General features: G+C 48.1%; 1 protein-coding gene across 1 annotated transcript in view; it reads right to left on the reverse strand.

The window, feature by feature from the left end:
• Positions 1-10,415: 10,415 nt before the first annotated feature.
• Positions 10,416-16,798, reverse strand: part of HADH (hydroxyacyl-CoA dehydrogenase) — a 50,547-nt gene continuing 44,164 nt past the window's right edge. The window contains exons 7-8 of the mRNA XM_040476612.1: positions 12,246-12,362; positions 10,416-11,272 (exon numbers count right to left, since the gene is read on the reverse strand). Of these exons, the coding sequence (XP_040332546.1) occupies positions 11,154-11,272; positions 12,246-12,362 (236 nt within the window). The 3' untranslated portion in view covers positions 10,416-11,153. The remainder of the gene's footprint in view (positions 11,273-12,245; positions 12,363-16,798) is intronic.

The following is a 16,798-nucleotide window of genomic DNA, read 5'->3' on the forward strand; positions in this document are numbered from 1 at the left end:
CGTGTCCTTTTTAAAAAAAAAAAATAATAAGTTCCTAACAATCACAGCTGGTAATGGCGAACTAAATCCGTGGGCCAGGCCCAACGTGGCCTCGCCACATCAGAGGGGCGCCTTCCCCTGCCTCCAGGTCGTGCAGTCCTCGAAGGTATTTGGACGGCTTGGACCCCACTTCCTCCTCTCCCAGGTGTAGACATAAATCGGGGCCAGTGCGAAGAAGACTGTCCCCAGGATTTGGATGGGAGTGACTCTCTTCCTCCCTCAGCACCTCAGACAGCCACCTGGGCCCCAGCTGTCAGCAGGCCTGGGGTCATTTTCCATCATCAGAGCTCCGCAGTCCTCAAACTGGGCTCCCCAAATCGAGGTGTCCCTGTGCCCCCACTCCTGTCTCGAAAGCCAACGTTTTCCCAGGTTTCAGTTTGAATTCCATAACCTTCCCTTAAGCTTTTCTTAGGCAGGTCTGTAAGTTGGTATCTGATTTAGCAAAAGCTATATACATTTTCAGTTTAAAAAAAAAATCAGTATTTCGTGGCTCTGCATCCCTTGAACCAGTTTGAGAACCATTGATTCCACCGGCCTGAAATCTCTTGCTGAAGTTGTAGCCAGTCTCCGTTCCCAACCCCCAGCACAGCTGGGGAACAGCTGGCCCCACACTTGCATTCACCCTGCACGGACCGCGCTTGAAGACTGCCATTAAGTCACCGGCCCGTTTCTCTCCTCCCGCGAAGCGATCCGACTCCTTCCACCTTTCATCATCGGTCCTTTAATCATCTTCATTACTGTCCTCTGGAGCCTCTCCAGCTCCTCCTCAGTCAGTCCCAGACGCGAAACCAACCGGGGAGAACCCTATTCTGTTCAGGAGACGTACTTGTTAAAAAGTTTTCAGACTCCTTTGAAAACCATCTGAGTTTTCTTAAGGTTCAGGAACCAAACGCCCTAAAGCTGCCATTCATGCTCTTCCCGGGAGTTCACTAGAAAATCCAAACACAAACGGTGCAGGAGGGGGTAGTGAAGTGTTACTTTTAGGGGGGCAGGGCGGGGGGCCTTATGCCAACACGGTGACTGAGAAGGAAACTAGCAACGGTCTGTTCACCCAGTACGAGCCGGGATCCGAGGCTGGGAACAGGACCCACCAAAGCCCACTCCGGCCCTCTCTCCGGTGGTTCCTTTATGTTTTTATGACAGAAAAGATGAGTAAACGGTGATGAGGAAATGGTCTGTTTGGGTCCTCAGAGTCAGATATTCCTTCCACCAGCTTGATTCCCTCCTAGGTCTCTATGTTCCTTCCAGAAAAACCTGTTTCTCCCAGATATCACGGCTGCCCCAGTGTGGTGCTCGTTCCTGGCCCACTCTGCCAAACCTTTCTGCAGGCAGCACTTTGGGCAAGGCGAGTCGGGAGTCTTCGAGAGGTGCAGCCCGACGGAAGCCACCCTGGGGCATCTGCGGGCAGAGGGACGCGCCTCCGGCTCTTTCTGCTTCATCTGGGAGTGATTCGGCTCCATTCCCTGCAAGCTCAGAGCCGAACTGTGTGCTAAGAGGAGGAGGACGGGTCAGCCTCTCTGGGAGCCCAGCCTTCCTCTGAGGTCACAGCTGGCATCCTGGTCCTTAAGAAGGGGTGTTTGAAACTCCTAGTTTTAGTTGGTTTGGTTGCTAAGGTTGCTGGCAAGGATCTGTTGAGCTGTTCGAAGGGGCCTTTGAACTGTTTCATGACTACAGCTGTCCTAAGTACAGTAATTTTTTCCCCCAGAGTTTGGTCTAAGGCAGCAACAACATGGAAACCTCTAATCAAGGGCCTGTGAGCAATAACAAGATGTCTGTGTGGCTTTCCTTCTGAAAGAGAAAAATCCTGAGGGGCTAATGCGTGGTTCTGACAGAAAAGAGAAACTTAAATGTTCCACACGACATAGTAGTTGTTCTACAAATTACATTTACTACTCCTGCCACAGGGTATTATCTTTCATACACAGAAACCTGGGGAATGTCAAGAGCTGCCCTGTGAAACCTAACTTCTCATTTCTGATAAAGGGTTAATATCCAAACGATACAGAGAACTCCGTAGGAAAAAAAAACCAAAAAACAAAAACCAAACACTCTGATTAAAAAATGGGCAGAAGATCTGAACAGGCATTTTCTAGAGAGGACGTGCAGATGGCCAACAGGTCCATGAAAAGGTGCTCCACGTCCCTAATCATCAGGGAGACACAAATCAAACCGCAATGAAAGATCACCTCACACCTGTTAGAATGCCTGTTCTCAAAAAGATAAGAAGTAAATGTTGGAAAGGACGTGGAGCCCTTGGGCACTGTCGGTGGGAACGTGAATTGGTGAGGCCACCGTGGAAAACGGTGTGGAATTTCCTCAAGAAATCAAAAGAACTACCATATCCAGCAATTCCATTTCTGGGTGTTTATCCAAAGACAACAAAAACGCTAATTCAAAAAAACACATGCACCCCCATACTCGACGCGGCACTATTTACAGTGACCAAGATATGAGAGCAACCGATGTATCCATCAATGGATAAATGTGTAAAGAAAATACAGTATAATATACACAATGGAATACTATTAAGCCATAAGAAAAAATGAAATCCTGGCATTTGCAACAACTTGGCTGGAACTTGGGGGCATTATGCTAACTGAAGCCAGACCCAGACAAAATACTGCGTGGTCTCACTTATATGTGGAATCTAAAACAAAACAAAAAGAGCTCATTGGTACAGACTGGTGGCTGCCTGAGGGGGGAGGTGGCAAGAAATGAGTGAAGAGGGTCAAAAGGCACAAACTTCCAGTTATAATAGAAGTCCCGGGATAGTATGGTGGCTACAGTTAATAATACTGTATCGCATATTGGAGAGTTGCTAAGAGAACCAGAAAAAAATCTTGTGACTATAGTGATGATGTGAACTACGCTTGTGGCGATCATTCCACAGTCTATACAAATATTGAATCCTACTATACACACGCACGTAATACATGTTCATTATACCTCAAAAAAGAAAAAAAAAACCTACCTAACTTCTAGGAATACATACATTACACCAAAATCTGAACTGCTTTTTAGTAGAAACTGAATAGTTTGACCTCAGTTAAGCATTTTAATACTAAAAGAAAGATGTGATTCCAAATGGTTTATGGACAAAACTAAGATCATTGGTGTTGGCCATCACCTAGCAGGTACCATTTTGCTTTTTTTTTTTTTTTTTTAAGTTTATTTATTTTCTTTGAGAGAGAATCCCAAGCAGGCTCCACACTGTCAGCGTAAAGCCGGACGTGGGGCTCGAACTCACAAGCCATTGAGATCATGACCTGAGCCGAAATCTAGAGCCCCCCAGGCACCCCAACAGATAACCATTTTGGAAGCTGCTGTTCTAACCCACAGCCCTCCACTGGGAAAACCTCCATGATCTCGCTCTGCAACTAGGAGTTGTTGAGACAGGGAAGGAAGGGTGCACCAAGAGAGAGAGACAGAGCATGAGCAGGAGAGGGGCAGAGACAGAGGGAGACACAGCATGCAAAGCAGGCTCCAGGCTCTGAGGTGTCAGCACAGAGCCCAATGCGGGGCTTGAACTCGGGAACGGTGAGATCGTGACCCAGGCCAAAGGGGGACACTTAACCAACTGAGCCACCCAGGCGCCCCGAGAGAGCTGCTACTTCAGATAAACATTGCTGGCATGAATCAACCCAAGGAAAACTTTGTACCTGTTAGGTAATCTAGAATTTACAACTTTTAGTAAAACTTGAAGATGTTAACTGAAAACTGGCTGTTGCCCTTGTTGAAGAAGTAATGCTGATGCTTGTTGCCAGCAGGCCTATGGGCGGCAGTAATCTGGTATTAAAGATACAAATTGGGGGCACCTGGGTGGCTCAGTCGGCTAAGTATCTGACTTTGGCTCAGGTCACGATCTCACGGTTCATGGGTTCCAGCCCCACGTCGGGCTCTGTGCAGAGCTTGCTTGGGATTCTCTCTGCCACTCCCCCACTTGTGCGTGTGTCCTCTCTCTCTCTCAAAATAAATAAACTTAAAAAAAAAAAAAAAAAGACGGTGGATGTGCTCACTGAATACATTCTTCCTGAACACCCGCCAGTGGACTATACCCTAGAAAAATGGTTTCATGCTCTGTAAGACTGTCCTGCATCTGGATGTGTTCTCCTGTACAAGCGTCCTCTCCCCGAATGGTAATTTGTAGTTTTTTTCCTTTCCTTTGTTCTCAGGTGTGGACGCCCACTGATAAATGTGATAACTTATCTCAACTTCCGGCTCCCTCAACTTTCTTCCCGGGTTAACAAAGGAAGGGAAATGGAGGGAGTGCGGACCGCAGCGGCTCCCTCAGGCCAAGTATGTAGGTGACCTCTCAGATGTTGCCCTGAGGGGTGTTTTAATCCGGAAAGGCCCTTTTGTAAACAGCCAGACCAAGTGTTCTTGCAGTTGTATTATGTGCGATGTGACGGGACCCACGGCAAGAAGACAGGTCTTACATTAGGAAGGAGGTGGCCCAGTGGGGAAAGCCCGGGTTTGGAGTCACACGGAGGGGAGCAACGTCCACCTCCACCACTGCCCGGCGCTGTGCACCCAGGCCCTCCAAGCACACTGGCTCCTGGGCTGCACGAAGAGGTGGCTGACCTCCCAGAAGTAGGGGGAACGGGAAACGAGACAGCCGCCTGGCCCAAACACAGGAAATGGCTAAGAAACGCATTTCCCCTTGAGTTGTCTTGTAATTTGTTACTAAACATGTTTTGTCCAGTGTAAAATACGTTGTCTTTTTATCACCTGTAGCCACAGAAGATACAAATCTATTTCTTCTGCCCATGGAAGCAGTTGGTAACCAGGACTAACCAGTCTGTTTTGGACCAAAGATCAAGAAAACACTTACACAAAAAGGGCAGGATCTGGATTGTCCTAGATCTACACCGATGTGTTCATTTGACATTTCTCTTTATCATAGCCTGAGAGGTTACCAGCTAAATTAAGTAAGTTTCTGCTCTCCATTAAATGAATGGAAGAAATCAGTAGGAAATGTGTTATTTGCCAGATGGAATGAGAACACTGCATCCAAGTAGCAGACTTAATCTCACACCTGTTTTTCTTTACGATCATAGTGGAATTCGTAGATGACTCCTTTTCTTTTCTCCGTCTTTAACTTGTCTCAGCATTTGAACTCAGCAGAATCACTGAATTATGTTCTGTGCTGCAATGATATTTTCTCCCATGGAAAGAAGGTGTGAGGCAACCAAAGTAAAACAGAGTCCCACAGATTGCCCTGTTTGTTGTCCCAGGTCTTTTTTTTTTTTTTTTTTTTTTTTTTTTAAGTAATCTCTACACCCACCGTGGGGCTCAAACTCACGACCCGGAGACCAAGAGTCTCGCGCTTCCGTGACTGTGCCAGCCCGGCACCCCTGTCATTACAGGCCTTTTCAGTTCAGATACACATGCTCCATCAGAGAAGGGTAACCGGTTTTACAATCTAACTTGCCCCCCCCCCAGGCTCAGCTCTGGAGATGCCCCGCAGTGCTCACAAAGCCGGGCTCACAAAGTGCTCACAAAGCGCTCACCCGGGGGGCTGCAAAAGCCCCAAAGTGCCTGGTGAACAGTCTCGTTTGTTTCCACATGCCAGCATCTGGCAGGTGCCGCGCCTGCTCCAATTCAAAGACTCCAGTAAGCCGGCGCTGTTCTCTCTTCGGTGGCTGGTCCGAGGGAACACAAAGTGTCCAGGCAGCCCTCGCAAAAAGGGGCCCCTTTCTCACGAGTTCTCAACCTGAATTATCATGGCCACTCCAACCTTAGTCTGAGACTTTAGGGTGACGGTCTCTATTCTCTCTTTCAGGCTTTCCACCCTACAACAGCATCTCTGTCAGCAGGCTGGGGAATTTCCAGGGGTCCGCATCAGGGACCCCCTGAGCGCAGAGGCCCAAGGGGCTCACTGGGGAGCAGGGAGGGGGCCTGCAAACGACGGGTCCCGGAAGTGAGGTGTGCTGTCCCTCACTGGCCTCTCAGCCTTCGGGAGCAGCCCATGTTAGTAAAAGGACACCATGAACCAGTTCTCTCTCCCAGCAGAAGGCAACCCTCAGCACACACAAGACTTAACAAGAAAGGGAGGACAACCGAGAAAATCAATACGCGAGCATTAATGACCCACCATAGGCCTAGGCCTGCCAGCTGCTGGCAGAATCCACCCTGAGACCGGGTTCTGACGGGGAGATGTCCCCTGGACCTGCCCACACACCCGTGGTTCTCAGAGTAGGACACGTGTGCAGGTAAGCTCAAGCTTCTGCAGGCCACACGGACTTCAAGGGGCAGGGGCAGGAGCAGCCCTCCACCGTTCCCCTGCCTCGGGCATCACGTATCAGCCTCACACCAGTGAAGCAAGAGCGTCTCCCGTGCGGGAGCAGCTGAGGGCAGACCGCCTGTTCCCCAGGGTTCCAACCAGAGGGCTGGGCAGCACCGGACAGTGGCTTCCCACTCTGCCCGCCTGGCCCACCACAAGCCCACGTGGAGGCGGGAGCCGTTGCTCTGCCCCCTCACCCTTCTCTAGAACCTTAGCACGGAGGCTAAAAAGCTCTGGAAATCTGAAGTATGTGCCCAAACCTCCATGCAGCTCCAGAGAGAGGCACTGAGGGCTCAGTCCTTTAAACTGCCCCAAGCAGAAAATTTACTTCAAACACTGTCTTCCTCCCCAGGTAGTAGTTTTTTTGGAGGCTTCTGTTTCCGGTGTTCGAAACCTGGTATGTGAGTCCAGTGGCTGTTTATGAGGAGGCACCAGGAGGCACTTCTCATTCCAGGGTTTTCCGCTCTCATACCCGCTAGCCCAAGAAAAGCCTACATTTTCTGCTGGAATATTCCAGTAAGTGTATCTACAGAAATGAGGCTGAGGTGTCACACTGATACAGCCAGAAGGCAAATGCCCACCCCACTCAGGTTACGTAAGTAAAGCACAGAGGAGCTGAGCATCAGAACCCAAGTCTGTGGAATCCCCAAGCCCTTGGTTTTAATCGTTTATACTAATTCCGCAACAGAGACAGTTGGTGAGACCCACATTCCGACACGCAGCCTCTCGCCTCGTTAAGGCCCGCATCGTTAACTTGCCGTGCTGCAAGGGGGCTCTGCCTCGACCAGCTCCATTATGGTCAGATGGAGTTCAGTTCTTCCCCTGTTCATGCACCACCACTTCCCGACCCCATGTGTTAGAAAACTTCCCTCCTGTGCACTTGCTTGTTTCCTGGGGCCTTAAGTCATTCACAGTCTACAGCTTATACAGGACAAGAGGACTTACCTGAGTGGCAGGCACCTCTTCCAATTCACCGAACGCTTCCCCTCGTGCTCCTCTCTCTGTTGGCCCTGACCAGTGCCTCTCCGAAGGCCTGGAAAGCCCTTCCGGAGCAGCTGAGGGTGGAGTATGGAGCGCTGGGTCTTTGTGCCCAGGTGGCAACAGCTTAACTTCCAAGGCTCTTTCATGAGTCTTGGGTGTGTTCTCAATCTCTCCCCACAGGTGTAAAATGTTTAGGACTCTGTAAGCCTAGAGGTTTCTAGGAGCCCGTCCTTCCAAAGCGGGCAGAGAGGAGGGAGGTGGGTCACAATTAGCCTAGTCTGCTGTGCAGAGTGCTCAGCACCTGCATCCATCATCCCATTCGTTCCTCAACAACCTTGCAAGACAAGTTCCATCATTTTGCCCATTACGATATACACTCACAAGACGAATACCGCATCCCCCGCCCCCACCAGGTTACACAGGTAAAGCAGAGAAGAGCCGAGCCACTAGAACCCAAGTGTGTTTAACTTGGTATTTAACTTGGTGTTTAACTTGGCCCATGGTATTTATTAATCACTTAATACTGATTATTAATTCTGCACCAGATAAAGCACTAAATAGCAATGGTATCAGTGATGGGATTTTTCTGTCTTCCAGTAGTTGAAATCTGTTCTGCCACAGACCGATTTTAAAAACAGAATTTACACAACCAAATGCGCTGAGCATACAGCAATGCTTCCATTGTTCAAAGCATTTTTTAGATTGCTATTTATGTAGCATCAGTGCCTATTTCCAAGAAAATTAGTCCCACAAAATTACAGCCGCAGCTTGTACTTCTGGTAGACTTAATTGGTTCCTTAGGTTGAATGTTAGGGGGATTAAAATCGAGGGGAGAGAAGACAAAAGCTGGTTTCAAATGTGTGAAAAGTGTAACTCACAAACCAAGAGAGAAAACATAATTAGCATGTGTCGTATAAACCGTGACTTACATGTTAGTCCTGCCGTCTCCAGTGATTAGTGGTTGAGCCTCCAATGTGCTTCTGAAAGCTGACATGTTAAAGAGTCAGAAAACTTATTGTGTAACAGCACCCAGTGGGGATCATCTGGTGTACCACCAGATTTCTATATAGAAGTTGCTCAGTTCCCAGATCGGGTCCCACCTTACCACCATCCCTCACCATTTAACCATCCTCACATTGGAAATCTACCTTAGGATTGATGTCAAAAGGCATTAGCCAACCGTTTTCCCCTGAGAAACTATTATTAACAGTGAATCTTATAGATACTAAAGGGTGACAGTTTTTATTTTACAAAGACCTCTTCAATAAGCACTAAAACCGTTCTTCAGAGAACTCCATCCTGCTAAGCACAACTGAAGCCCAGGGTGACGGCTAAGCTCACAGGCTCAGAGCCTTTTTTCGGCAAGCCATTTCATCAATTGTGTGATTTTCTCTTTAATCTCAGATGTTCATTTCTTTAAAACATTTATTTTAAGTAGGCTCCATGCCCAATGTGGGGCTCGAACTCATGACCCTGAGATCAAGAGTTGCACGCTCCACCAAGTGGGCCAGCTAGGCACCCCTCAGATGTTCATTTCTGTTCTAAGAATAAAAATAGCCTAGGAAGGAGTACAGGAGAGAAGGGGGAGAAAAAGTGTCCTCTGGACCCAAACCCTGGGTAGCTACTTTCCAGATCCCATCAGAGAGTAGCTACTTTCCAGATCCCATCAGAGATCCCTGCTTGCCGTCTGGAGGAAGGTCCAGATCCGGGGGGCGAGAAGGAACGGCAGCAGCGAGGCCGCCCTCTCTCCTGCACACGTGCTGCCAAGCAGCAGAGGTCACACACGATCCCCCGGGCTCTTGCTGGGGCTCACTTTGTAACCACGGGTGCGCCAAACAGGTGGCGGGCCCATGCTGGGAAGCCGAGGGCCGGAGGAGGCATTCCTTCTCTACGGGGTCTGGGTGGGAAGCGGCTAGGCCAGCCGGACACGCAGAGACGAGAAGACCCAGACCCAGACAGCTGCCCCCGCCTTCCATGTGCCAGAGGACGTTCAAAACTCCTTCCCGGTCCCAAACCTGACGTATGCGACAGGGTTTTGGAAAATGATAAAAGAATGTTCAGAGGCCAAGCTTTCTTTTTGGTAGGCTAAACATGCACTTAAAAACCTTGGCCAAAAAAAAAAAAGACCACCGCGACCCCCAGCCTCACATCCTGGCAGAGGGTGATGGTCATACCACCTAGTTCTCTCTTTCCTGGACTTCAATGGTTGAGAGAGAGCCCTGCCATCTCCAGGAGGAGGGCCCCTGTCCTCCAGGCAATGCAGTCAGAGCAAGAAGGAAATAAAGTCTCCTCCTCAGCCCAGGGCTCACATCGAAGGTCAAGAACCAGCCTGAGAGTGAGCAGGGGCCGTGAGACCACAAGGGTAACTTCAGTGATGGAAAGGGTGGTGGCGTCAACAGGTGTTTCCTTTTTCTCGTTAGGAAACGTTCTAGAAGAATAACCTAAAAGTTTCCTAAACCAGGTTCTATGTGTGGTAGAAATGCATGTAACGTATTTACTTATTTTCCCATTATGTGCTACAGTTAGCTTCAGTAAAAAAAAAAAAAAAAAAAATTAATAAGCTCTCTTTTTATCAACCATGAACTGGAGGGGGGAAAAGAATCTCTCAAACCATTAACATCGTGACCCAGGACACCAAACGAGGATGAGCATTCTGGGGACAGTCCTGTTTTGAAAGTCTGGATTTGAGATTTTCAATCTTGCTATTTTGTTCTAATCTGGACCTGCTACCTTGGGCACATCACATAAGTTCTCTCTTTTCTGAAGCCACTGGACTTCAGGGTTTCTGATGTCTTTCCAGCTTTAAAATTCTATCTTGGAAGACACTTTCTCAAGCCAATGATTAAAAGAAGCTTATGTTACACTGTTTCTCTTTGTTGGCAAAGAAGAAACAGATGTTTCTAAAAAACTGTTTTCTGTGGCCTTATTATTGCTTTACTGGTAAGAAATCTGGAGTGACAGCCGCGGGCAGGTCATACGTAAATGCCTTCTCTGGCCACTCCTTCCCCACCACTGCCACTTTAAAGAATAACAACAGGCCAAAGAAGATGGGGCATAGTTTTTGCCTAAATTACCAACCCTTACTTTTGTAGCCATTCAAGCATGTTACGACTTTAAAATTATACACACGTTTATTTCAATTCAAATTTTCACCGATTAAAAGATTGCGTTTTATTAGAATCAATTTACAGGCAGTTTGCAGCGACGATTTCTCATGGGGAAAAAAAAAGAGACAGACAAGAATCATTCAGACTTTGGATGTGAATGAAACCTCTTCCTGCAAACAAACACATGGAGATATTCCCACAATCCAACAGGATGAGCTGAATAAAGACGTGACATCTTATGCCCAAAATGTAGGGTAAGGCCTGAAGCTGCAGGTAGCACACGTCCTCATAAAGGCAGGATGCAGGTGCCGCTCAGCACAGCATTCACAGGCACAGCACACACGTGTCCAGTGGCTCGCTCCTCTCCCATGTGGCAGCGATGAACACAGCACGCACTGGGAGGAAGTGCTGTCCCTTTTCCAAAGTGAATGAATCCAGGCAATTCTTTATGAAAATGATAAGGTTCGAAAGAAATGTTTGCTCCAAGGCACCCAGGGTATAAAGCTTTTTAGAAAATACACAGAGATGAACAGACTAAGAAAGGGAATTAGTTCTCAATGAAGAAATCTGCTATTATTAGAACTAGTGTAAATCATTACTCCAGATAGAGGACAATCAAAATGCACACGGAACAGCCTGTGCTGTGTGAGGGAACATCTGACAAAGAACATTCCCACGGGCACTTGGGGGAGCCGCTGGTAGGTGCTTACGGGGGTTCTTCCCGGAGCCAGAGAAGCTGTGCCTCACTTGTATTTGTAATACCCTTCTCCGGTCTTCTTGCCAAGCTTGTTCTCAGCTACCAGCTTATTCAAGGACGGGCTGGGCTGAAACAAGGGGTTCTTTGCATCCATTTCATGCCACCCTATTGAGAGGAAGAGAAAGGGCTTAGGACGAAGCGCTGAGTTTATTTTTACATCGCAGCATTCCCAGGGCAAGTCTGGGGAAAAGGGTCCCTACTCTTACGTGGGCGAGCCCTGAGGCCACCACAGCAGAGGCAGGAGGCAGGCTGCCCTGAGGGGGCCATATGAGCCCTGAAGCGGACGGAGGAGAGAGTGCCCCAGCTAGCTCTACCCCAGCCCGCCCGCCCGCCTCCCCCGTCTCTTCCTGGAAATTGCTAATGCCAGCGGTCCAAAAACAAAACCAGAACCAGTTATTCTGCTGGTTGGACCCCTCAGTGGCACAGGGAAACAACTGGAACGCATGTTAAAAATCTGAATTTGCTGCCACTGGTATTTTGCATCCTCATAAAATACAAAGTTCATGCTCAGTTAGAAGCGTCCTCGCTCCCAGCAAATACTTAAGTATTCTTTGTGAAACTTGGGAGCATGAGCTCCGCTCAGCTTCAGTAGCCCAGTTTAGTAATTATCTTTACCGTGTCCTCAGAGCCCCTCCAGTAAACTAGATACATTATTATCTTTACATGGCTGTGTAACTCCGTTGCGGTGGAGGTTACCCAAATCAGCATTTATGACACAATGACACGGCGTACCAATGTGAGTTTCCTGGCTGTGATACTGTACTGTGGAACCATTAGAGGAAACTGGGGAAGGGGCACACAGGGCCTGTCTGTGCTAAATTTGAAACTTCCTGTGAATCTATAATTGTGTCAAAATGAAAAGTTAAAAAAAAAAAGTTACCCTGTGAGGAGGCACTAGGCAGTCACATTTTTCCTTTTCCTGTCATCTTTTAACTTGACTCTTTAAGCTGGTGGGGCAGAACTTTGGAAGGTCTAAGACCCCTTATAGTTTCTGTTTTAAATAGGCATTATAATTCATAGTTGCAAGAGACTACCTCAACTGAAGTAGAGACAGACGACAGAGAACTACAATTCCTACCGTCAATGATGAACTTTGTAGTATCCAGGCCCACATAATCGAGAAGCTCAAATGGGCCCATAGGGTACCCAGCCCCCAGCTTCATCGCGGTGTCGATGTCTTCCTTGGATGCATCACCTAAGAACAAGAGGGCAGCCCTTGTTGATCAGTAAATACGATCAGTAAATTTACATGATGTAAATTTACACATTCAAAGCACATCCAGAGTCAGGATTTGCGGCTACAGGAAGATTTCATCTCAGAGGTATATGCCAAATAGATGGCAAGATTTCCAAAGCTATTCCACCAAGCTATTCTGGGAGGTGAATTCTAGAGCACTGCTACGTGGTTCATGGAGACAGAAGGCCCTGGTGGGCTGGAAACATTACTTATTTCTAATGGATTGGGATTTTCCAACTCTGGAATAATTTACTACACCATTTAAAGCTAGAGCATAATTTTATTGATAAATGGACTTTTTTTTTAAGTTTACTCATTTTTGACAGAGAGAGAGAGAGAGAGAGAGAGAGAGAGAGAGAGACAGAGCATGAGTGGGGGAGGGGCAGAGAGAGGGAGACAGAATCCGAAGCAGGCTCCAGGCTCTGAGCTGCCAGCACAGAGCCCGATGTGGGGCTGGAACTCACAGACAGCGAGATCATGACCTGAGCCGAAGTCGGACGCTCAACTGACTAAGCCACCCATGCGCCCCAATAAGTGGACTTTTTTAAAACAGAAAAGAACTAAGCTTTATATTGTTATGTGTATTGTATGCATATTTTTCTTTTCCAGCTTTCTTGGTTTTACAAGTAACGAGTACTTCTGTACACTCACATCAACGCTTTAGTCAAATGAAGTTTAAAAAGAAGCCCAAATCGGATTTAGAATTGCCAAAGCAAGTTTAAAAGTGTGTTTAGTAGAATAAGACAAGAGCCAGGGCGCTTTTTCGCTGGAATTTTACCCTTAATGATGGTCTTTGGGCCACAAGAAGCCTTTGAGAGAACTTGTCCCTTTTATCCAAAATCAGGAATGGGACAGTCTGTAACATGTGACCATCTAGAATTCTGTTCCAAAGCATAAAGAAATGGCCAATTACAGCAAAGCTAAGTAAAAGGAGAAAAAAGTTAAAATACTCAAGGAGGATCTCCTACCTAAATATTTAAGATTTTGAGGTTTGAAGAATAGGAACTACTTAAACATCTATAAAGACTATTTTTTAAAAAGCATATGAAGTACTAATGCCACAGGAATTCGAGACAGTTCAAGGTGATTAAATTCCAACCGACTACTTCTTACGGGTGACATTATTAATGCTTCGGGTAATCAGTCAACCAGGGGATGCTAAGATGCTAAGAATCACAATCTGAGTTTCAGGCCATAAAAAGGCAAAAAGAACAGAAATCATTACATACACTAGTTTCAGGCAGCATCCTTCATTCATTCAACTTTTATTTGTATCAGTTATGCACCAGGCACCAGAGACTTGGAAGGGGACGGAGAGGAAACAAGACAGGCACTCAAGCACTCCTGATACAGTGGGAGGACCCAGATGTGTAAACCAAATGTCCCACCAGGCCAGTGCTGAAGGTTCACGAAGAGCCACACCTCTGTATGGGAAAAGGTGGAGAGATTTACTCGGAATGCCTACGTGTCACCAAAACGCACCAGAGGCCCAGGTCCTGAAGGATGAAGAGAATCCCAAGGGATGAGTAGGCAGGAAGGGCATGCCAGGCAGAAGGAACAGCATGTACAAAGGACAAATGAGCAGGGACATAGCAGCTGAGAAGTGGATTCTGCTCAGAGGATTTTATCAGACCCCGAGGCTTCTATGGCGTTACAGACAGTGCTAAACGAGGGCCCAGCACACTCTCTCCCTGGGCTTGGTACCCTCCCTCCTCTAACACCTGACATGTGCTTGGCTCAACCCCTTACTTCCAGCAGGCCTCCTCTGCTCAGGTGTCACCTCATCCGAACACCCTGTCCCCTCCCTGCATATAAACTAGCAACTGTAAGAACTCCAGGCTAGGACTCCCACCATTCTCTTCACTGGTCACAATGTAACATGTTATCAACTGGTACATTTACTGTGGCCTATCTACCCTCACTAGCATATAGGCTCCTGGGGACAGAAATTTCATAGCCTAATGGTTCCAACTTACCTAAAGCCATTTAATCATATCTACATTCAAGGACAGATAATGAACTCTAGAGACAATTCTGTAATTCCAGATTCAGAGACTCACTTGAAGACTTTTACTTCGAAAAATACTACGAAGATACAGCATATCAAAGAAAAAATCTAAACAGTGTTACCAAGTTGGCAACTCTAAAATTCTGAGTAATACAGAGCAAAAGAGGCAAAAAGAAAAGAGGGAGAAATAAAACACAGATTGGTGTGCCAAGTGGGAGTTAAATACAGTACTGTGTTTTAGGCCAATAATTCCTAAACTTGTTTGTAGAAACAAGCACTTTGCTGAGAATCTGACCCCTGCCCCAAATAAAACGCACATACACACAAAACTCTGCATCAGTGTCAGGAGGGGCCTCCCTACCTCTCCCCAGTTAAGAGCCCCTAACTCTAGACAAGACAACAAAGAAAAACTTCCTCAGTGAACTCCCAGACTTCTGCACGGGGCGGCGGGGACCAGGGACCTGCCCCGACATGTTTCTTCTGCTGGCTCATCAGCACCACCTACCGACCATTCTTGGCATTCACAACAAAGTGCGGCGGGGGGGGGGGGGGGGGGCGGGGGGGGCGGAGCAGCACCCAGGATCAGAAATCCCACACAGCCGCCATTCCTCTCTTCATCAACAGCCACCTAAGTGCCTGTCCTATACAAGCACTTTGGGGCCTATGAAGATGAGGAACATCCCAGATACTGCTGTACTGCAGCAAAAAAGAGTGTAGCAACAAAGGAAGACATGTGCCCCGCTACAGGGAAGAGAACAGCAACCACCCCGAGGGAGAGCCAAAGGGTAAGAAGAGTTAAAGAAACACAGGTTGTGTCCAGCTTGGAGCAGTGAGGATGGGACCTTCTTTTTTTTTTTTTTTTTTTTTTAATTTTTTTTTTTTCAACGTTTATTTATTTTTGGGACAGAGAGAGACAGAGCATGAACGGAGGAGGGGCAGAGAGAGAGGGAGACACAGAATCGGAAACAGGCTCCAGGCTGTGGGCCGTCAGCCCAGAGCCTGACGCGGGGCTCGAACTCACGGACCGCGAGATCGTGACCTGGTTGAAGTCGGACGCTTAACCGACTGCGCCACCCAGGCGCCCCAGAGGATGGGACCTTCTGATGGAACGTGGGAGTCACGTACATGGTGAGGACAGCAGGGGCAGAGGAGGAGGTGAGAGCAGGTTTCCTGGCAAGGGAACTATATATATTTAGTAGTCTACAACAGAAACACTGAGCAAGTCTTGAGCAGAGGAAAAGCAGTGAGCAGGATGTCACATGGTGACCGGCTAGGACTGGTGAAGGCTAGGGCTTCCCAGGGCCTGCCTGCCACCAGCACTGCCTTCCCAGAGGAGCTAACCATCTGGCCCCAGCACCCTGCCAGAGCTACCTGGGACCTGTAGGAGTGGGCATTTGACAGGTATGACTGTCTGCTCCTGGGTGCCAGACTGCTCAAAGATCTAGAGAGAAAGCCCTGGCCCACAGGGACAAGGTGACCGACTACACCAACCAGGCCTCAGCTACAGTGTGAGCAAATGGCAGCCACACAGAGGACAGAAGCCAAAGGACCGAGAAAGAAGGCCCAAAGAAGCAGCCAGGAGGCTGAGCACATCAGCAGTGGTGAGGGGACAGTGAAGTGCTCCTAGAGGTCACGGGGAGCTGGCGAGAAGTATGGGTGCAGGGCCCCCAGCATTCCAAGAGCTGCTCAGTTGCCCCGGAGGCCCGAGTGGTGACTCTGCTCTAATGCCAACACATCCTCCTGACGGGCCCCTACTGCTGTGGCGTAGCACACATACCCCAGGTCGGTGGTATTTATCATGGACCAAATGTGAGTGTCCCCCAGAATTCACATGTGGAAACCCAGCCCCTGACGTGATAGTAACAGAGGTGGGCCTCTGGGAGGTGATCAGGATTAGGTGAGGTCATGAGGGTGGAGCCCAAGGATGGCATGAGAGCCTGTGAAAGTCAGGAGAGCTGGTTTCCTCTTCCTGCTCCCCACCACGTGAAAATACAATGAGAAGTCAGCAGCATGTAGCCCAGGGAAGGGCCCTCACCAGAACCTCACCATCTGGAACCCTGGCCTTGGACTTCCAGCCTCCACAACTGTGAGAAATAAACGTCTGTTGTTTATATGCCACCCAGTCTGTGGTATTTGTGATACGGGAGCCCCAAATGACTAGGACGGTGTTGTACAGAGAAACTCTCCCCAGAGAGGTTTGGAAAAGGCCAGGCTAAACAAAGTCACGAGTGTCTTCACTGCACGACTCTGCTGCTGGACGCTGACACTCCCCCGGCTATGTGGGGGCAGGTCCTCACCCTCCTGGACAACATGACAAATGAGTATCATCGTGACAGACGAGAGAGGAAGAATCCAAGACAGCTTCAGGTTTCAAAGTAGAAGTGAT

This window comes from Herpailurus yagouaroundi, unplaced genomic scaffold, assembly GCF_014898765.1.
Source record: "Herpailurus yagouaroundi ecotype Mexico unplaced genomic scaffold, PumYag 28, whole genome shotgun sequence".
NCBI lineage: Eukaryota > Metazoa > Chordata > Mammalia > Carnivora > Felidae > Herpailurus > Herpailurus yagouaroundi.